The sequence below is a fragment of the Pelmatolapia mariae genome, linkage group LG2 (assembly GCF_036321145.2).
Source record: "Pelmatolapia mariae isolate MD_Pm_ZW linkage group LG2, Pm_UMD_F_2, whole genome shotgun sequence".
In the NCBI taxonomy this organism is placed as follows: domain Eukaryota; kingdom Metazoa; phylum Chordata; class Actinopteri; order Cichliformes; family Cichlidae; genus Pelmatolapia; species Pelmatolapia mariae.
Genome location: NC_086228.1, coordinates 13,300,591 through 13,320,236, shown reverse-complemented (window position 1 = coordinate 13,320,236; position 19,646 = coordinate 13,300,591). Strand labels below are relative to the sequence as shown.

The window sequence follows — 19,646 nt, the reverse complement described above, 5'->3', positions numbered from 1 at the left end:
ATAATTTCATTACAAAAGCTCAAGCAGCATAAAATGAGCAGAAAGGCCCAGATCAGTGACTCCAACTGTCATCAAACACTTGCAAAAAGTGCAAGTTTTTGAGGAAGCCTGAGGAAATGCAGTTTTTGGGATGTTGAGGTTGCTGCTTGGTTTATAGACATGTTAGCAGAACTATACGAGAAGCAGAAGCAGCATCTCTCTACGACTAAAGCCAATCCCACTTTGTTTTACAGAAGTTATATTTGTTTATTTACACCGTTTCTATTCTCTCCTTGTCCAATTTAGGGTCAAGGGGAGGCTGGAGCCTATTCTGTCTAGGGCAAGAGGCGGGGTATGCCCTAGACAGGCCAGTCTGTCACAGGGCTAATACAGACAAACGGGCAAGCGTTCACACTCACATTCACAGCCAACGCCAATTTAGAATCACCAATTAACCTAACCCTACTACTTGCATCTGTTTGGACTGGGGGAGAAAGCTGGGGGAGTACCCGGAGAAATGACACAAGCAATCTCCACACAGAAAGGCCCCGGACAGGTGGCGAAGCCGAACTCACAACCTCACGACCTCACGACCTTCTTGCTGTGAGGCTGTAACCATGTTGCCCAAGTTTACATTGCATATTTCTACCAAACAGACCTGTTTGTAAGCATGTATAACAGCTGAACAGCGGTTTGTTTAGTCTGTGGACTGAACAGTTTAAGAACAATGAGAGCTCTTCGACCATGATTAACTCGTGAGGCTCTACTAGTATTGAAGTTTACCTTATCCCTGATGCCCTGTCGGATGTTTTCTCTCTCTGCCTCCATTCTTGCATATTTGGCCTTCCTCTCCTCTTCCTGTTGCCTCAGCGCTTCTTGCCTTTCCTCTTCTTTTTTCTGAGCATCAGGATCCTTCTCCTCCTCTCCACCAAGCATCTTTCCCATGTCTTTGGTGGCCCCTGTTGTTGGTAATAGACAGAAAAAAATTGTGGAATAAAAGAAATTCAATCAATCATTTCTTTTATGGAGTGACACTGGCAGTTCATAGTGATTGCACATAATAGATCACAGCTATTGGGCTGGTTTTCAACATTTGATGTGCACAGCAGTACATCTGAAATCTGGATAATTCAATAGATACTGCTTTGTATTTAAATCCTCTCTCAGGCCAGTGAAAGAGCAGCACTCGACTGAACCAAAGACAAAAGGGTCTGACAATAGAGAGAACAAGAGGTGAGCAGCACGAAGAGAGCTGAGATAAAAGACACTGTAATAAATTATTAGCAATTCTCTTGATTGCCTTTGTGCTGCTCATTTTGGCCCTTTACTATCTCCAAGAGGAATTTAGATACAAGCGCCCACTTGGACCATGGGTTAAGACCAGAGAACAAAGGGCATGGGGAGCTGTTGAAGGGACAATAACAATCAGACACAGGGGCTCATTCTGCTACTGACGTCTGAACTTATTAAATATGTAAAAAATGAGGATGGAGAATGTGGTAAAAAGATCATATCTTCTGTGCTTCACAGCTGGCTGCTGAAGGTTTAACCAATGTGTGTCTTATCTGTTCAATTTAAATGCCGCTTATCTTGGAAATTAAACATTCTATCACTGATCTGTATCTTAAATGTGAATGTTGAGCTTTTTGTCAGTGATGTTTACGTGGCATTAATGAAACACCTGATTCTGAATTTCGGGAAGTGTAAAAGAGAATAGAGAGAGAGAGATGCCAGAAAGTCTTTTTAATGAGGTGCTCTCTTGATGAAGGCTGGATTATCGAAAGTCCTGCTGGTGCTAGCAAAGCTGCAGCAGGCACTGACATACTGCTCTATCTGGACCACTTCTTTCGTGTATGTGTGTGTGTGTGTTAGTGGAGCATCTGGTGTGTGTGCTGCAGGCGTCAATTGACATTCCTCATACGTCACTATATGGCCAGTGTGTTTATTTCCACCCCAGCGCCTCTTGGAATCATTCTGTAATTTACATCAAGCTTCAGCCAAGGAACACGCCTGCCTTTGTAGAAATACACGGGATGTAAGGGTCTGAACATTAATCACATGCGGCAACCGTGAACTTTTTATAGGAAGAAAGAATATTAAAACATTGGCTTTGGAAAAAAAAATGCATTAAACATGCCGGCTCCACACTGTCAAAGCTGTCAGAGCTCAAAGTAAGCCAAATACTGCGCTGTAAAATTAATCAAATAAAAATATATTCCACACAGATCATTGCCCCTGAGAGGAAATATTTTGTTTGTTTTCCATTTTATTGTGTTTTAAAAGGTATGATTACTGGCCTAAGATACAAATCCATCCAGGAAAACATAACACTCACAGGTATTGATGCTTTATGCTTGAAATGGTGCCCGGGGTCATTTCAATATTAAGCAATTCAGCTAACCAGTTCACGACCCTTTTAGTGTCCTTCAGGATGAGTGTCCCACAGTCTTATTCAATTCACTCAGAGCAACAAGAATGTTGGTTTAAGTGAAAACCCTCCGCTATCATCCTTAAAGTGACAGTCACTTGAAAAGCCAAAGATCAAATCAGGAAGTTACCCAGGCTAATCCTGACTGTCAGTCTGCATGTTGAGCTGCTCCTGAGGTGCTTTTGCACACTGGCTTAACACGGAGCCCAGCCTGTATGTGCGGACTCCAGAGGCATTAGCTTTTCTTTCCGGCTCGCTGGCTGGAAGCAAGCCAGCACTCTAACAGTGGTCTGATGGTTCTTCCAGCTTGAAAGAAGGGAATTGATTTTAATGAGAATTGGACCTTTGGACATGGGTAAATTTGAAATACACTCGGTTCTCCCTCTGCCCTTGGCCCAGTGTACTTGCTTTCATTGTTGGGGCTTTTGCTTCTTCCACCGCTCTGGGCTTGACTGTAAAGCTGAGCTTCACTGGTTCTCTGGAGGAAACACTCAAAGACTGAGCCATCTGTTTAGGCGGTGAAATTGATGAGACAGTGATGACCTTAAGGTTCTTGGCTGTAGTTTGAGCTTGCCATGTTGACATACCAGTACAAGCCCTAGTCGTTACTCATAAAGCGCAGGGTGATTGCTAATTAATGTTTCTTCACAGTAACTCTTTAATGTCTCTCACACGTGGCATGCTGTCATATTGAGAAGGTAGTGCATCATCATTGATATCTGCGAGATTTTATGATATATATGTCAAACATCTGCTTGCACAGTGAGCAAACATGAGCCCTTCAAAGGCAGTCTATGTAAAGTCTTATTTTGATAGTTTTATCACTGCTAACCAGGTGGCACGTTGCTTTTGATAGTCCTCAGTGTCATTCAGCTGCCTCTTCAGTAAGTCTCCTCGTCTCTCAGTGACCGCAGACAGACTCTCTATGCCATCTTGGGCAGCTTGTTCTTGTTCTGCTCTCCAGCCTTGGGGAGCTTGGCATAATAGCCTTTCTACAAGTGCAGTTTCTAGTGGGAGTATCCCTACAACTTGCAACAAAAGACTGCTGCTGCTAACTGAAATCATGAAATCATAGAAAGAAGAGAATCTCTGGAGATGCCATGACAACAGTGGCCCTGCTAACCTGCAGGTAGGAAAACTAAAGATGGGACGAGGTGGAGGAGGATGGTTGGTTACTTACAACTACAAGTTTTACAATAAAGATTGTATTTGTTGCCAGTTTTTATTGTCTCTGTGGGTAGAAAGAAATAGCTGCTAGCTGTCATTATAGTTTAGTCTCTCTATGAGGCTGTTATCTGTTCATATTTGCTATAGATGCTATAGTCTATTTCCATTTCTTAATATTAGTTAATTGATCAGGATTACAATGCTGTTTTCACCTGCTGTTATGATCCTCTTGCTTTCTGTGCAATCACATGATTTCCTTGCAGGCACCAACAAGCTCTGGGGTTTAATTATTTAAAACATTTTCTATGCATTTCTAAAGAATTCAGGTATTTTTTTTTTTTAGGTTACTTTTTGTCTGTGCCTTGCCTCAGGATGAAGTGCTGAATTCGACTGTAAACTTTCTTTTCCTGTGACTTTGTTGGTAGCTTGAGGAGATTTTCCAAATCTTGTATGAGCAGCAATCACCACAGAAGCTGAGTAGATGCTACAAAGAAGGTACCCTTAACCACTTAGGGCTAATACAGCCTTCTTTGGCCAAGCTGAACAGAGAAACTTTTAAAACTCAAAGTAGTTATTATACGTTAGAGTCTGCAGATCCAAATTAAAATGCAGCACGACAGATACTGTTACCTTGTCTGGGTTTATACTTTATTAGATATATATTCCTACATTCCTGTCATCATAAGCTATTCTCACCATCTCATTTGCACTTCCACTGATACTGAAATGTAAATTTATGCTAGCAAAATTGGATCACACTGTGCAGAAAATGTATTTCTACCCCAAATTAAAGTCATATATAAAGGAAGTTTTGAAGGGTGTTTGATTTTTGGTTGATTTGTTTAAATTGTACTCATCAGTATTGTCTCATATGAATAGGTTTATTCTGCTTTTCCAGTTAACTGACATATTTCTAATTGTCCAGATGAATTAGCTGTGTTATATTTAGGCATTTTTCAATAGAAAGAAGCTGTAACATCAGACTGATATATCTTCTGTGACTGATATAACTTTTTCTTCCTGATTTTTTGTCAGTTCCCATGTTGCTGTTATTCTACGCTCGCTTCTCCCAAACCTCTGCATGACTAATCTCAATGCTCAAGCCTAATTAGCTCATCTGATTGTGACAAAGTTGTTGTGTAAAACTACGAGACATTTATTGTTCCCCAAAGCCTTGGTATCATCAAAAGATGCCAGCTATGAAGTCTTGAAGTAGTACAGTGAGAAAGCCCTAGAGGAAGAGCTAAGAGCCTCAGTTATGGTTAGAAAAACATCATAAGATGGTTTAGAGTACTCCATTAGAAGACACAATGCACCACAAAATCAGTCTTTTACAGATTTATAAGATCACTTGTTGTTGTTGTTTTTTTTTATGTTAAGACCATGAAAGGTTTTTAGTGGGTTGCTACATTACCTGCCCTTAGAGATTATTTAACCAAGCCAATCAAGATCATGCACAAGGAGATATGATCTGTAATTTTCAAGATCAAAGACACATCATCTAAGTCAACCCGGTTAATGTATCCAAAAAACCATTATATTATAAACCTTTCATCATACCCATGGCTTTTTTTTAATGCAAAGAGAAAGAGAGCGGTTCTTCATGGTATCTTATAATGTCTGTTAAGTAAGAAAACACTGTTGAAATAACTAATAACAAGTATATATCAAAGCAATGTACTGTATGAGGATACCAGATCCAAACTGCAACATGGTCAGCAATCAGCCAGGAAACAATGAATAATAACAATAATAATCTTAAACATGGGATAGAAAAAGCCTCCAAAGTCTCAAGACTATTTGTTGTACTATTGAAAAACAAAAATATCAATATTTTAGCTCAGACTGTGAATAAATCCACACATAATATGCATTTCATTCCACACATATTAAAAAAAGTTGACTTCTTTATCTTAAACTCAGAATGTATTTTCATTAATACTTTAAAAACGAATGCAGCTCATTAAATCTAAGCGCTACGGTGCAACGACTTGAAACATGACATGAAACAAGACAATTATGTCTGTCTGCATGCTAACACATATAAAACGTATACTGAAGAAAAACAAACTTTTAATTTCAGTATATAATGAAATTTTTGGACTGATTAAACACTTGAGATTTGAACACGGGGGAAAAAGACCCTAAATTTGACAATGCAATTGATCCACAAATATAAAACTGCTGATATTGCTGGAGGAAAATATAACAACAGACCACTGAGTTCTGTAGCAAAGTTCATGGCAATCCATTCAATACTTGTTGAGACATCTAATTATAAAAAATGTCAACCTTAGGGTTGGTGAGCAAAAATCTCTTTCAGGGTACCATGAAAGGCAGAACCAAATTTCAGTGCAATTGACTGAGTGGCTGAACTCATTCAATACCTGACAGACAGGCGTTGCCATTTCATGAATTATAATGCTTGAGTGCCTAAAACCATTTTTTTCAGTCACTGCAATACACCAGAAGCACACTATCAATGCTAATAATCACATCACTTCTATAAATACAGTAAGCTGTATTTATGCGTGTCGTCTCATTACGGCTTTTAGGGGCCTTTTTTTTTTTTAGTTCAGCTGAGACATAGGGGCTGATTTTAAAGGAAGAAAAGACTTGGTGAGAATAAGGGCGAAAATTTAAAAGGGGATAAGGAAGAAGTTGGAAAGTTATGGATGGTTGAGTCTAGGGACGGATTAAACTGTGCAGAGTTACATAAAAGCTGGCATTAGATCAGGAAAAATGTGGAAGCATCAGTGGTACTCTGCATGTGTGCGTGGATGAAACACTGGAAAATGAAAACAAAATGTACAGGTCTCCATTGTGCTATTAAAGTAAGATTGAGTGCATGTCCTCCAGGTGCATTTGAGCTCCAAGAGCATTTCCTCTGAGTAAGTGCGTGAGCTACAGTAGCATGTTTCATCCTGATAGACTCGGTGAGATCACGAGATGTGTCCCCTGTGGAGCACAACACATCTGAAGGACAGAAAGGGAAATGGGAGCAAAGTCAAAAGAAGGGAAAAGGGAAAGAAAACGAAAACAAATAAACAAGGTAACATGTAAAGTGTGAGCAAGCAAATTAGAGAGGTTGAAATAAAAACTGGCAATGCAGAAGATTTAGAAGAAAACAGTATATCCGAGATAAGTTAAAGAGCTAAAAAAAAACCCAACAATTAAAAAGAAATCAAGAGAAGAAAAGAAACTTTTGTGTATTCAGGTAGGAGAAAAGACATAAGCAGAAGGACAGGGCAGTGACTGGTAACAAAGGAAAAGCACAGAGAATGATAACTGAATGATAAATGAAGTTAGGTGGGAGAACAAAAGAATAATGAACATATTCCTAAATGTGAAACAAGAAAGACAAAAGATTTCTCAAAAATGATTTAGGGCACTGTGAGAATAAGAGTGCTGCTGCAGAAAAAAAGTGATAGCATAAGAGAGGAAAACAGCGGGACCAGCTCAAGGACTCTGTGTTCCTGCTCTCCCATCTGTCACTACTCCTCAGCAGTCCCATAGCTGCCTACTGTCAGGTCCCCCCGTCTTGACTCCAGTGGGTCGAACCATCTTCATCAGCCTCCCATCCCAACCTGGATGGGCCATAATCCCAGTGGGAAAACTACTAAAGACACCATGCATGGCTGCATTCTCTTTCAGTGCCTTCCACAAGTGGGATCCCACATCTTTTAGAAGCTATGACTCGTTCCCTCAAATTGCAAGACAAAATAATATATAAAATATATTTTTAAAACCTCAGAATGGTGTAATGTTACAGAGGAGGAAATTCACAATATTGCTGATAAGAGGTGACATGTGGTTTTAATTTATGATGGGCAAAAAGAAAGGTGGGACACATTCTGGAAAGGTCAGCAGCCCATCACAGGGCGAGCACAGAGAGAAACAATCACATCCACGCCAGTTAAGTTAACAAGCATGTCTTGGAAATCTAAATCGAGTTATTTAGATCAATGAATGGGCATGACGAACATCAGAGGAGGTATTATGTACCATGACTCATCAAAAACCAAAGTAAAGTAAGTACAAAGCTTTTACATTTACTGATAGATTAAAAAGGATGCTCCAGTTTTTCCAGATTTTAGATTAAAATAGTCTAAATACGATTTTAGATTTAAATAATATAAAATGACTATGTGACAAAATTGCTGACCATTTTTAATTGGATTCAATAATTACCTCACATGCATTTTTTCCTTGACTGGATTAAAACAGTCATGCTGATGTCAAGGAACCAATCGGGCGTCAGCGTAGGTGTTTATAAAGTGTCAAAATTTCTTGCCAACTTTTTAGAGGTGCCATAGAAGTTGTGGTTGCATCGAGATGCTTTAGATCTGTGGCTGTGTTTCAACTCCTACACAAAGTTTTATCAGTGTCAGACCTTGAAAAGATCTTTTGTTGAAGCAGCACTGAGTCACTTTTCACACTGAGCTGTCTGTTCCCATCCTAACTATTGACTCCTTCTCGGAGACTGGTCTGGTTTTTGGAACACAGCTGTCCTTGGAGAGCTCTAGCCACACTTAGTGTTGGAGAAAAGGAGAAAGCCCCGTTCAGTACAGAAGATTACTTCTCTATTGCTATGAGTGACAGGCTGACCAGGGAAAGATTATTTTATAGTGCAACTGCGCCAAGTTAAATCTTCTCTGTCCTTGAGCGAGAGACAGAACCATTTCCTTTTCATTCCTTGTACATTCTTATGGATAAGAGAGTGTCCTTTAAGTGGCCTTATGTATAACACTGTTCTTCTACCAAGGTAATTGAAAGCATTAACTCACTAAAATGAAAGCATTACCCTACGACAATAATAAGGAAAGACGGATGGCATATTGGTGGATAGAAAACAGATTCACTGTACAAGTTTGTATGGGGATCCCATTGTTTCTTCATTAACACTTTGCATTATAGCATATTATTACAACAAGCCAATAAGGATCAGTTTTATTTAAAAGAATAACATGAAAGACACCATGTAGCCTTCATGGGGGACATGGCTAGCAGAAATAAAAATACTATGTAAATGAGGCATAAAAGAAACACCGAGCATTCTGACTTCCGAGTAATCACATCTATGAAACCATAAAGCTCCAGATTTTTTTGAGTGTACACAGTAGTCCAATACAGATGCTATGACACTGAGAGAAAAGACTGGTGTAATACCAACCTAATGCCTAATTATGGTAACCAAGGAAAAGCCATGCAATGTGTTTGTCATTAAGTATGCGTTTAAAGCCATTAAAGCCATTATTCTCTGTAAATGTAACCAAAGTGACAGAAAAGTTAAAGTCAAAACCAAAGTAACATGAAGCCAACCCCGCCCCATTGTGTTAAATTATTTTTGGAAGAGTGAAACAATGCGATGAGGTGTTGGGAATTGAGTCTGTCCTTGCTGTTATAGGTTAAAAGGCAGTACGACAAAGGTAAGCTCAGCAGTCTTTTTCAGGGCCAGTACTGACAGACAGAAAGACATTCACAGCTGTGACCAATTTATAATCAGGACACCTGCACAGCCGCAGGGAGAACATGCAAACTCCACACACACGGATGCTAAAGTAAAATTTGGATTACTTTTTTGATCTGAACAGGACACATTAGACTGCTCTCCTTCCCTGTCAGCCACACACAGCCAAGCAGTTCCAATGATGTTAAAGTGACACTAGAGAGTGTTGTTTTTAACTTCCTCTGGTATTTTTAGTGATTGCTTGAGAGGATCGGGAGTATGACAGCCCTCTAAAGTGGAGTGCGACTGGCCCTGATTTGTATCCATCTCAGGAAATCCCAGATGGATGAGTTCAGATTTACTGAAGAGATGCAATACAGACAAAGATACATGAAATAAAGAAGTGTGAATGAGGCCATATTGTCACCATCTGCAAATTCAGAGGAAAAACGATGTTTACTGCCCTATTTGTTTACAACATTTGATTTATGATGATTTGACAATCAATCTAGAGGATTTTGGTTGAGTATTTTTCTTTAATTTTACTTCAGGAATGAATGTTATTTAAAACCAATTTGAAGAACTAGATTAGAAAAGTATTTATTGAATGACGTGGACATCCCAGTGTTCCAACAAGTAAAAACTGATAATGCACGATGGGGGTGCCCCCTTTTTTCCAGATTCACTGAATACCTCAGTAAATCTCTGGGGCACAAGGGAAACGGAGGCTTGAGCTACATCATTCCTGTGCTTTATCACCCATTTGCAACCATTATCATTGGAAGACAGCTTCGCAGAGGTTGGCCTTGGAGATGTGCAAGCAGCGACAGAGCACATTCATCACCTCTGAGGATGGCACCAAACATGAGGCAATCCATCCATCCTCTTAAACACACACCACACGCAGAGTTGTGTATCAGTAACTTGAGGAGACATGAACTTAAATCAATTTCCTAAAGACTCTAACTCAATCTCTACCCAAACCAAACATTACTAATACAGGGAACACATACCTACACAGTTACACAAACAAAAACAAATCAAAGTGTTCAATTGAAAATCAAAACAGCTGTATTATCGCATCATATTAAGCAAGACGAACATTTTATAAGAACTTTATCTATCTGGGGGGAAAAAAGGCAAATCCAAGTAAGCCTTGAACAACAATCTCAAGTCAGGGATCATTTCCTTCTAAGATTACATTTTAAAAAAAAGCCCAAATAACCCTAAATGTAATAATTTCTACCACAGTTATCTCCAGGGTAATACCACTCTAGGAGCCACTTTCATCATGACATCCAGGCCTCATTATGATAACTGGCTTTTATATGGAATCTAGGTCTGATTTCCTTTTCTGCCTCTTCCAATAAGGACTATCAGCGTTAGAGCGTGTTCACCCAACCCCCCACAGCTCAGGGTGTCACGTTTGGTCGCGTGCCACAGATCACTGAGAGCAATAGCAGAACTTCATAAGCAATTACTCTGGAGTCACTGCAGTAATGAGTCATAGGAGGGGACACTGCAGCAGGCTGAAACTCCACCAGCAGCACCAAAGACGCTGCCCCCATTGGAAGAAGAGGAGCAAGAAAACAGCGAGAAAATAAAGATCAAATATCAAAGTTTTAAATGGGAAATTTCCCAAAAAACAGTGAAAGTCTTTCATGAAGTTGAAAGAAACACACACACACAAACACACACACACACACACACACACACACACACACACACACACACAAAGTGCATCTGATGAAGATGTATGAATGTTGCCAGCTCAGTGCGTGGTGCTGGTGTTCTCAGCCACGCCCTGCACAGTAACCTTTAAGTAAAAGTCACATAACTGAACTTGAAAAGAAGGTAGGAGTACTTTAGGATGATGGACAGCAAACATTTTGGCATTAGAATATCCTCGATAGATAAATAGATTCTAGTTTCATTGATCAGATATTTGGTTCCTGCATTGTTTCAGCTGTTGTTTTACTGTCCAATGAGACAAAGAAGGGACCAAAAGGCAGTTTACCGGTTTAAAAAAGAACTTTACTGCAGGACTCTTTTTTTATTTAGCAACCTTTACTATACGATTTAATGATAGTATTCGAGTACTTCAGTTAACTGACAACAGCAAGTCTAGTTTTACAGAATGAATAGCTGATGAACATGTGATGTAGATTTCATGTATAGAAATTTCTCATCCTAATTCAACAACTTCCTTCTCTCACCCCAACTGGTCGCAGCAGATGGCCCCGCCCCTCCCAGAACCTGGTTCTGCCAGAGGCTTCTTCCTGTTAAAAGGGAGTTTTTCCTTCCCACTGTCGCCAAAGTGGTGCTCATAGGGGGGTCATGTGATTGTTGGGTTTTTCTCTGTATGTATTATTGTTGGGTCTAACTTACAATATAAAGCATCTTGAGGCGACTTTTGTTGTGATTTGGTGCTATATAAATAAAATTGAATTGAACTGAATACATGAAATTAATTCATTATATGACACTAAGCTTTTGGTGACTGGATGGCCTTGCACTGTAAAATCTAATTAGTTCCCAGAACTCAAAAAAATTATGGAAACTCGTTGCCTCAAAAAAATTGAGTAAAGCTTAGCTAAAAATGACTAAGTTAGGACAACTTACTTATTTTGAGTACTCTGTACAAGCTCATTTGTTCCCAGAACTCAAAAAAATTGGATCAAGTTTACGTAAGATGACCAAGTTAGGGCAACTTACTCATTTTGAGTACACTGTACAGCCTTGTTAGTTCCCAGAACTCAAAAAAATTATGGAAACTCGTTGCCTCAAAAAAACTAAGTAAAGCTTACTTAAGATGACTGTTAGGACAACTTATACATTGCAAGTCTGCAGTATTAAGAATAACTTGATATTTCTGACTTTCTGACAATACTAATTGTTTACCTACTGACAAACATTTCAAGTTCAACTAAATGAAAAAACAATTTGTGGTAACCTGAATATGATTAAAAATAATTAACAACAATTTTTGTAATGATGTTAAAATGAGCCCAACTTTTATTTTCAAACACAACAAAGTATAACAGCCAACATACTGGACACTGTTCTGCTGAACAACAAACAATTATATTGCCATCACTGTTATAATCTTACAATGAAACAAAGTCTCAGATGTAATTATTCTGAAAATAAGTTTAGGCCTACCACAAGTTTGTTTTGTACTTACATTACTTATATAATCAAAATAAAATATTTGTTGTTCTGTCACAAGTGCAGTCTCTAATTTAAACAACACATTTGTTTTTCATTCCAACACATGAGCTGGAATGTTGTAATATTTTAAGGATGGCTTGTTTCCAGTCCAGGCATTACTGCCTGAATGACTGTCATGGATCGAGGTGATCCAAATGTAGGTGCAGAAGAAAGTCTTTAACTTCCCTTAAGTACAGTGGCAGTGGATGTGGGTTGGAGATGCAATGAGCTTGAACCTGCAGGCGACCATCTTCACTGACCATCTGTGACGGAGGACTCATCTCTCCTGGTGTCCTGCAAGCAAACAATCATATTTTTGGAACATGAACTTAATTGCTTTCTTAAAACATTTTTTTCTGCATTTGGTATAAAACAGACTCCAATTTAGACAATCTCAGGCTCCCTCCCCACCGGAGAGGTGACATTCAATGTCCCAATTGTCAGTCTGGATAGCCGTGACCACCACGCAACACACAATAATGTCATGAAAGCATCATTTTAAAAAGGGCTATGCAAACATGGCCAATAACTTCCATTCTAATGATGTGCAAAATGATTTGGGCACAAAACAAATTTTGCTGTTCGAAAACTTGCAGACTTCACTATATACAGTGTAGACCCTCTAAACTAAGTTTGAAGAAATGCAGACCAAACTGTTGTTGTTTGCTTACTTACACAGCATGTCTTGTAGAATTAACTGGAGTCATATCTCAAGTCTAATAACAGAAGACAGGAAAAGATCAGTAAAGAAACAACTTCCCCAAACCAAAGCACAAACAAAACAATAAGTAAAACAGGCTGATCTAAAGTATGATTAAAGTTCAGCCTGATTAATATAAATGTCACTGACAGTTGCTAATATATTGGAAAACCAAAAATACTTACCACTGAGTTGATGTCTTTCTGTCCAACAACAGGAGTGCTGGTCCCGAGCCTCAAAGACAGAAAGAAGCAAGCAGAGGGAGAAAAAACAGAACATTTTTCAGAAACTGATTTGATCCTTAATGGCTGTGCAATCACTGTAACATAGAGTTTGCTTATTTTGTTAAATAAAGGCTAGATTTGGCATTAATAGATGCCACAGATGTTCTAAAGCTGCCACAAAGCATGAACAACAAATGGACGTCTCCGAGCATTTTTGCAAATATGTGATGTCTTGATAAATCGAGCAGATATTTGAAATTTACACAGCTACATTCTCGCCTGAAAATATCTTAAAAGTTTATTTTGTGACCCAGAAAAAGTAATAAGTTTCTTAGCCGCGCTCCTCCGCCATTGCCGCGCTTACAAGTATGCACAGGCTCCGACAACCGTGGCCGACAAATGCGATCCTCCTTTTCCCCAGACTACCCTTTCTGGATCACAAAATAACCTTTTAAGATATTTTCAGGCGAGAATGTAGCTGTGTAATGCTCAAATATCTACTTAATTTATCAAAATATCACATATTTGCAAAAGTGCTTCCACGTTTTCGGAGAGCTCTGTTATCCACCCCCCACACCCTATCCCACCCCTAACGGCTGCACCTCCCAAAGAATTTTGTCTGGGCTCTTATCTCACTTATTTATTTCAAACGATCAACAGAAAATTTCACCGACATAGTTTTATGTAAGGTTTTTAAGGCTGTGGTGTTAATTTTTAAGTAACATGAGCCCAGCGGCAGCAGCAATGCTAGGCTAACACTAACTAGCTAGCAAGATTTTAAACCTGGTGCTAAACTAAGAGAAGCCACAAAATCAGTTTGAATAAGAGTAAACATTTACTCACCAAGTCAGTGTATCAGGTAAAGATCCACAGCAATGACAACAATAGTCTCTTGAGCTGACCCTTCTCCAGGTTTGCTCAACATATTCTATAACAAATGCACCGTGAACATGCGGACTGATCCGCGAGGGAGGAGGACGGTAGTCACGTGGCATTTTCAAAACACATCTTTCATCCTTCCGCACAGAGAAGCAAAACGTCCAGCTTACTTAGTTTTTCTAAGTTAGGACAACTCAAATTAATCGAGTTTATCAGCGTTTTTGCATAAAAAGTACTGGTAAGTTATTTAAATTGAGTTCTAATAACAAATTGATAAAAATTGAGTTCAGCCTATTTAATATTTTTAATTAAACACAATATTACATTTTACAGTGTGGTAATAAAGATTTCAACATTCTGTCATAGTAAATTTTCCAATTAGTTGAGGAAATTAAAAAGTGTGGTATCATCAAAACCTCATTGTCTCCCATGCCATCTGTTGTTTAAGCATTAAAAATTTGGCTTCTTCTAAAAGTTATTCATTGACTGTCCCCAAACTTGCACAGTCAACATATACGACCATGAAAGCGTCCATGAAAACACATATAGGAGCTTTTTACAAACACATCTGCTTCAATTGGGAGACAAATTAACTTTCAGCTGGGACCAATTTTTAGGTCTTGATTTCACTTCCTGTTCACTTGTGTTTGGTATCTGCCCTTACTATTATTGGAAACCCCCACTGTGTAGGTTTCCAACTCCATCTGAAAAACAATCTAAAAATGTGATAAAACAAGCAGGTGTTTAAGCGCCTGTTTAAAATATAGCTACAGTGCAGGTTATAATAACAGCTTACACAAATGACCTATCGGATCATTTACTGGGGGAGGGCAGTCTCCACAATTTATGAAACTGCATGACTGTGTGGAGGTTAAGTCATCAATTCAAGGTTTCAACCTCTATCACAGCACTGCTGAAGAGTTCTTCAGCAAATTACTGCATATTTGACTGCTTCAAGGGCCCTGCTCTAAAAACCACAGATCTGTTATGGCAGACTCTGACCTGTCGACAGGGGATGAGAGATCAATAAGGTATCAGACAGTGCTTTGAAGGCATAATCTTACACCACGGCTCTTTTATTGCTATGTCTGAGTTTCTGAACGTTGCATGTGCTCACATTAAAGAAAATATCCAAACACAGCCAGCAAGACAGCTCATTAAAGCAGCGAGAGATGAAGTATAAAAGTTGGCTTTCTAAATAAAATAAAGAGCCTTTGTGCACTGAAGGCCAAATTTACAGTCATCTTCAGGTCAGATTTTAAGTTTTAGTTACAAAAAGTAGATGAAAAGTAGGAGCTACCTCTACTGACCTGTCATTTCCCCTTCCAGTTCAAATCTTCTTAGCCCATTGAACTGTCTAAAGAGTTCAATGGGCTGCATCAAGCTAGTGATCCCAGAAGGTGAATAACCCCAGAAGTAACTCCTTTTGCATCAGTCTGAAGAAACACTGTGGAGAAGTATCCTCTACAAATCTGTTTCATTTTGGTGCACTTATGTTCAGAAACATTTGACTGCATAAATGTGTAGAGTGTTACTGAGTGTTTCTTATCCTTGGTGCTTTTCAAGTCTTCGATTGTTCACTGTATATGTTCAGTCATTTACTGATGAAAATTAAAAGCACCTGTTTTTTAATTTTTAAAAGCACCTGTTTCATCTGCACCACACGCAAAACAAACAGCAGCTGTCAGCTGAAGACCACCTGGAAGAGAATGAAGCAAGGCTTTACATCCATTTTTGATCCTTACCGTCAAGATAACATGCACTCTGCTGTATCCTCCTGACTACCAGCAATGCAAATTTGTCCTCTGTAGAGGACCTTTCTAAACATGAATATCTTCCATCCACTGCATACTACAGAATTACCTCCTTTTGGTATCTACAGAGGACATTTAGGGCTTTCCAGTGATACCAAATGTGAAGGGGTGGGGCTTTGGGAACTTTAGTTTTTTCATTAAGGAAGATGGCGGCCATCGCTGCAAGCACATTTTATGGGAAGAAGAAAAGTGCATAAAACTTTTTATTGAGCAATTTGTGGCTATAAATGTTGTTAACATATTTTAAATAAGTCTCTTAATAACACATTAAAACATAGTATGCTTAATTCTAACTTTATTTTAGTATAGTATTGAAGTGTTTAAAAAATGTCCTCCGTAGTGGACATTTGTAGTCATTTCCTCCATTTTGTTCTGTTATTTTAAATGACCAGAAAATTAGTCCTTTTTAGAAGCAGAAAGAAATTTTTTGCAGTTTGATGAGGGGAAACCCAGATCTTCAGTTGTCTGATGAAGAAGATCATAGGGAATAAGCCCTTCAAGAAGAAAGAAAGAGGACCATCAGAGATGGTACTCAGACCTGAACTTGCTGTCATTAAGTGGTTGGACAACAAGCCAGTTGTCATGGCATCCTCTGCCTGTGGCAATCAACCTCAGGACAGACGCACAAGAGGGTCTAAGAAAAACAAAAGGTTTGCCCATGTGCGAAGGCCACTGGCAATTGCTGAGTACAATACCAACATAGGTGACATGGACCTTGTTGACCGAATGTTGAGTTTCTACAGGATGGTCTCTCGCACTCGGAAACTGACCGTACGTGCAGTTCTCTACTTTTTTGATCTGGCAATCACCAACTCATGGCTTCAGTATAGCAGTGACTTGCAGTTTTGGGGGAAGAAACCACTCATGTTCCTTGACTTCAAACTGCTCCTTGGTGAAGAGTTGAAGCAAATGTTTGCCATGAAAGTTCAGTTTTACATGTTTGGCCTTCCAATGTCCTCTGCAGTGGACATGTGATATCTAAAAAATAAAAACTTTTTTTCCCCAAAAAATTATTTCAGTCTTCTGATTACCTTACAAACATTGGGGGATTTAAATTTTTTTTTTGATTGGACAACATTTTTTTTTCCTGGTAGTCAGGAGGATAGGACTATCTGAGGTGGCGTTTTAGTTACATAAAGCCACAGTGACGTGTGAGAGCTCACCTGGAGGACGTGTTCTGAAAAATTCAGACATTCCTCTGGTTTACTGTCCTCATTTGAAGGAATTATTAAACAAAGCACTGCAGCTTTAAGCCTAAAAAGTTATTTTAGCATTAGTTACTGCTCTACTACTTATCCACACATTCACTCCATTCATATTTCACTTCAGCTCTCCAGTGCAGTTCAGACACAAATGTTGACTAGCAAGCTAATTAGCTCTGTGAAGACGCTGTTATGTGCTTTGTAGCTCTCTTATTGACAAGAATATTATCAAGGACGTGCTACAATACAGCAATGAAAGACAAGTTAACCCAAGGAGCCATGCAAGAGATTTGCTTTGAGATAATAAACGGAGAAATTTGTTTTTTGTAGACAAATATTTTATTAACATGACGACCTGTGGCTGTGGGTCCATATAAACTAAAATCAGCATTGCACAATTTTAATATCCTATAGAGTCTACGATTTGATTTTTACATATTTCAGCCACTTTAATGTTAAAAACATGGTTTTACAGCAGTTGCTACATTTAAAATTTCCTCATGTCTTAAACTGTAAAAGTGTAAACTACCAATGTGTCACTTTCAGGGCTGATTCATTAAAAGTGTTTTAAAAACAAGCTGTACAAACCTGTAGCTGTAAATTATTCCTTCCTCACATATTCCTGAATACATTCGCTTTATTTTCGTGTCCTATTTATACATCTTTTTTTTTCTACATATTTGAGATGTGACTTCTAACACATCAGAATTCATACCAGAGCTAATTAACAGGTTGATTAACAAATTCCTTCATTTTCCCTTATTACAGCTCAGATGAACAAACTTTTGTGCTTTATAATATTCATCAGCGATAACCAGGCAGCCAGGGCCTATGTTTAGGAGAATCCATCATTCCTACATTTACATTTAGAAATAATATTTCCCACATGGTTAAAGATGCTAATGCAACTCCCTCGTCAGCTCTGCGATAAAATTCCCCATCAGCTATTCAGCAGACAGACTCTTTGATGTTATGGACAACAGCCTTTTCCAACATGACTTTCACTTTAACCCATTTCTGCATCTGTCATCTAAAAACCAATGATCCAATCACTGCCATAATGACATCCCGATCTGCCTGAACAGCCTATCACATCTAAAGGCTAACATTAAAGTAAAAGATCTTTGTGATCATTTAAAATACAGGAATAAATACAACTAGACGTTTAAACCAACCAGTGAGATTAAGAATCTAAGCCTGAAGCGTTCAAATCCCAGCAAGATGATTAAAGAGAGAAAAAGCTAGATGTTTACAGTTTAACAGACTTCTTCAAGTGGGTCAAACTTTTTTTTATAAGCCAGCTTGTTTACTTTATTAGTAAGGAATTGGGGCATCACAAAGAGTCAGTTCTCTGCTGCATTGACATTAATGAAAAGCTGACTTTATAAATTGATATTCAAAAATTCAATCTGAAATACATAAGCCAAGGTAAACAGAGTCTAAATCCCAAATTGTGGAATGACCTTTTTGGAAAGTCATCTTTTCAAATCCTGCAGCTCCTTAGAGAGCACCGTGACGCTGCTGTTGCCTCCTGAAACAGGAATTATGAAAAAGCCAATGGAACCGAGCTCACTGAGATCCTCCTCGGGTATGTGTTGTCAGTATTATGCACATGCATATTGATCCCTAAGACCCTAGGCTTTGCTTGCCTTTCACCCTCCCCTAATATGCTTTTAGCTTTTTAGCTCCAGTTTTGCCTCCTGCCTCTAATATCAGGGGCTGTGATTCAATCCTCTGTGCCTCCTGACAGCTTTGGAGAGCTTCGGTTTGGGAATTAGCTAGATGGATTCATGGTATCCTGCTATGCGTTATCACTCTAGTCTCATCTTCCCCTGCCACTCCCTGAGTATACTCATCGATCACGTGAGGGAAATCTGATTTCAATGATAACCTAACACCATTACTCAAACATGAGATCGCGCCGACCTCCACGCCGTCACCCGTGGTTTGGATTTGTGCAGCTTTGGAGCAGTTTGAGTGTGTGAAATATGAAAATGCAATTCATACCAATCCCTCGCACAGCATGAGTGGTCATGCAGGAGCGAAGACAGTGCGTGCATACAAAGCTGGACTGTGGAGCTCTGCATGACTCAGATGAGGTTGCAATTTATAAATCTGCAGCTACAAGTGTGAAAAACAACAACTGCCACTTTATTTTATTTAATCTGCTGAACTATACTTGTCTGCAGTCCAATGTTCAACTCATGTCATTTTGAGGTACTTGTACTTTAAATATTTCTATTATAGACTAATTAATGGGGGAAGGCACACTGCACTTTGCTGACAGAACAATTTTGCTGCTGCTCCTTTATGTGCCGCCATAACAGCCATAACCCACTGAGGCTTGGAGTGCACACGATTTCCCTGTTGTCCCTAACACCAGTATGTTAATTGCCACTAATTTAAACTAAGACCGGGAGCCAGCATTGATCAGTCTCATTACAGCACATTTTCCATCACATAGAAGCTTTAACCTGATTAACAATAGTTCTCCTCATTAAGTATTTTGACTTGAGAACCAGCTTTCTGACTTACTGTCAAATACTAAAATATAGCTGACAATCATTAAAATCTTAGATAACAGAGAAATTTTA

At 38.9% G+C, this 19,646-nt stretch overlaps 1 protein-coding gene and 1 long non-coding RNA gene across 3 annotated transcripts in view; both read right to left on the bottom strand.

The window, feature by feature from the left end:
• LOC134641091 (complexin-2-like) overlaps positions 1-19,646 on the bottom strand; it is a 67,082-nt gene that overhangs the window by 8,003 nt on the left and 39,433 nt on the right. For both annotated transcript variants that reach the window (XM_063493300.1, XM_063493309.1), the window contains exon 3: positions 763-938. In XM_063493300.1, the coding sequence (XP_063349370.1) occupies positions 763-938 (176 nt within the window). The remainder of the gene's footprint in view (positions 1-762; positions 939-19,646) is intronic.
• On the bottom strand, positions 12,935-14,059 carry LOC134635656 (uncharacterized). The gene is made up of 3 exons (XR_010094970.1): positions 14,001-14,059; positions 13,119-13,167; positions 12,935-12,949 (listed from the first exon to the last, which is right to left on the bottom strand). It is a non-coding gene; the product is annotated as an uncharacterized LOC134635656 (long non-coding RNA).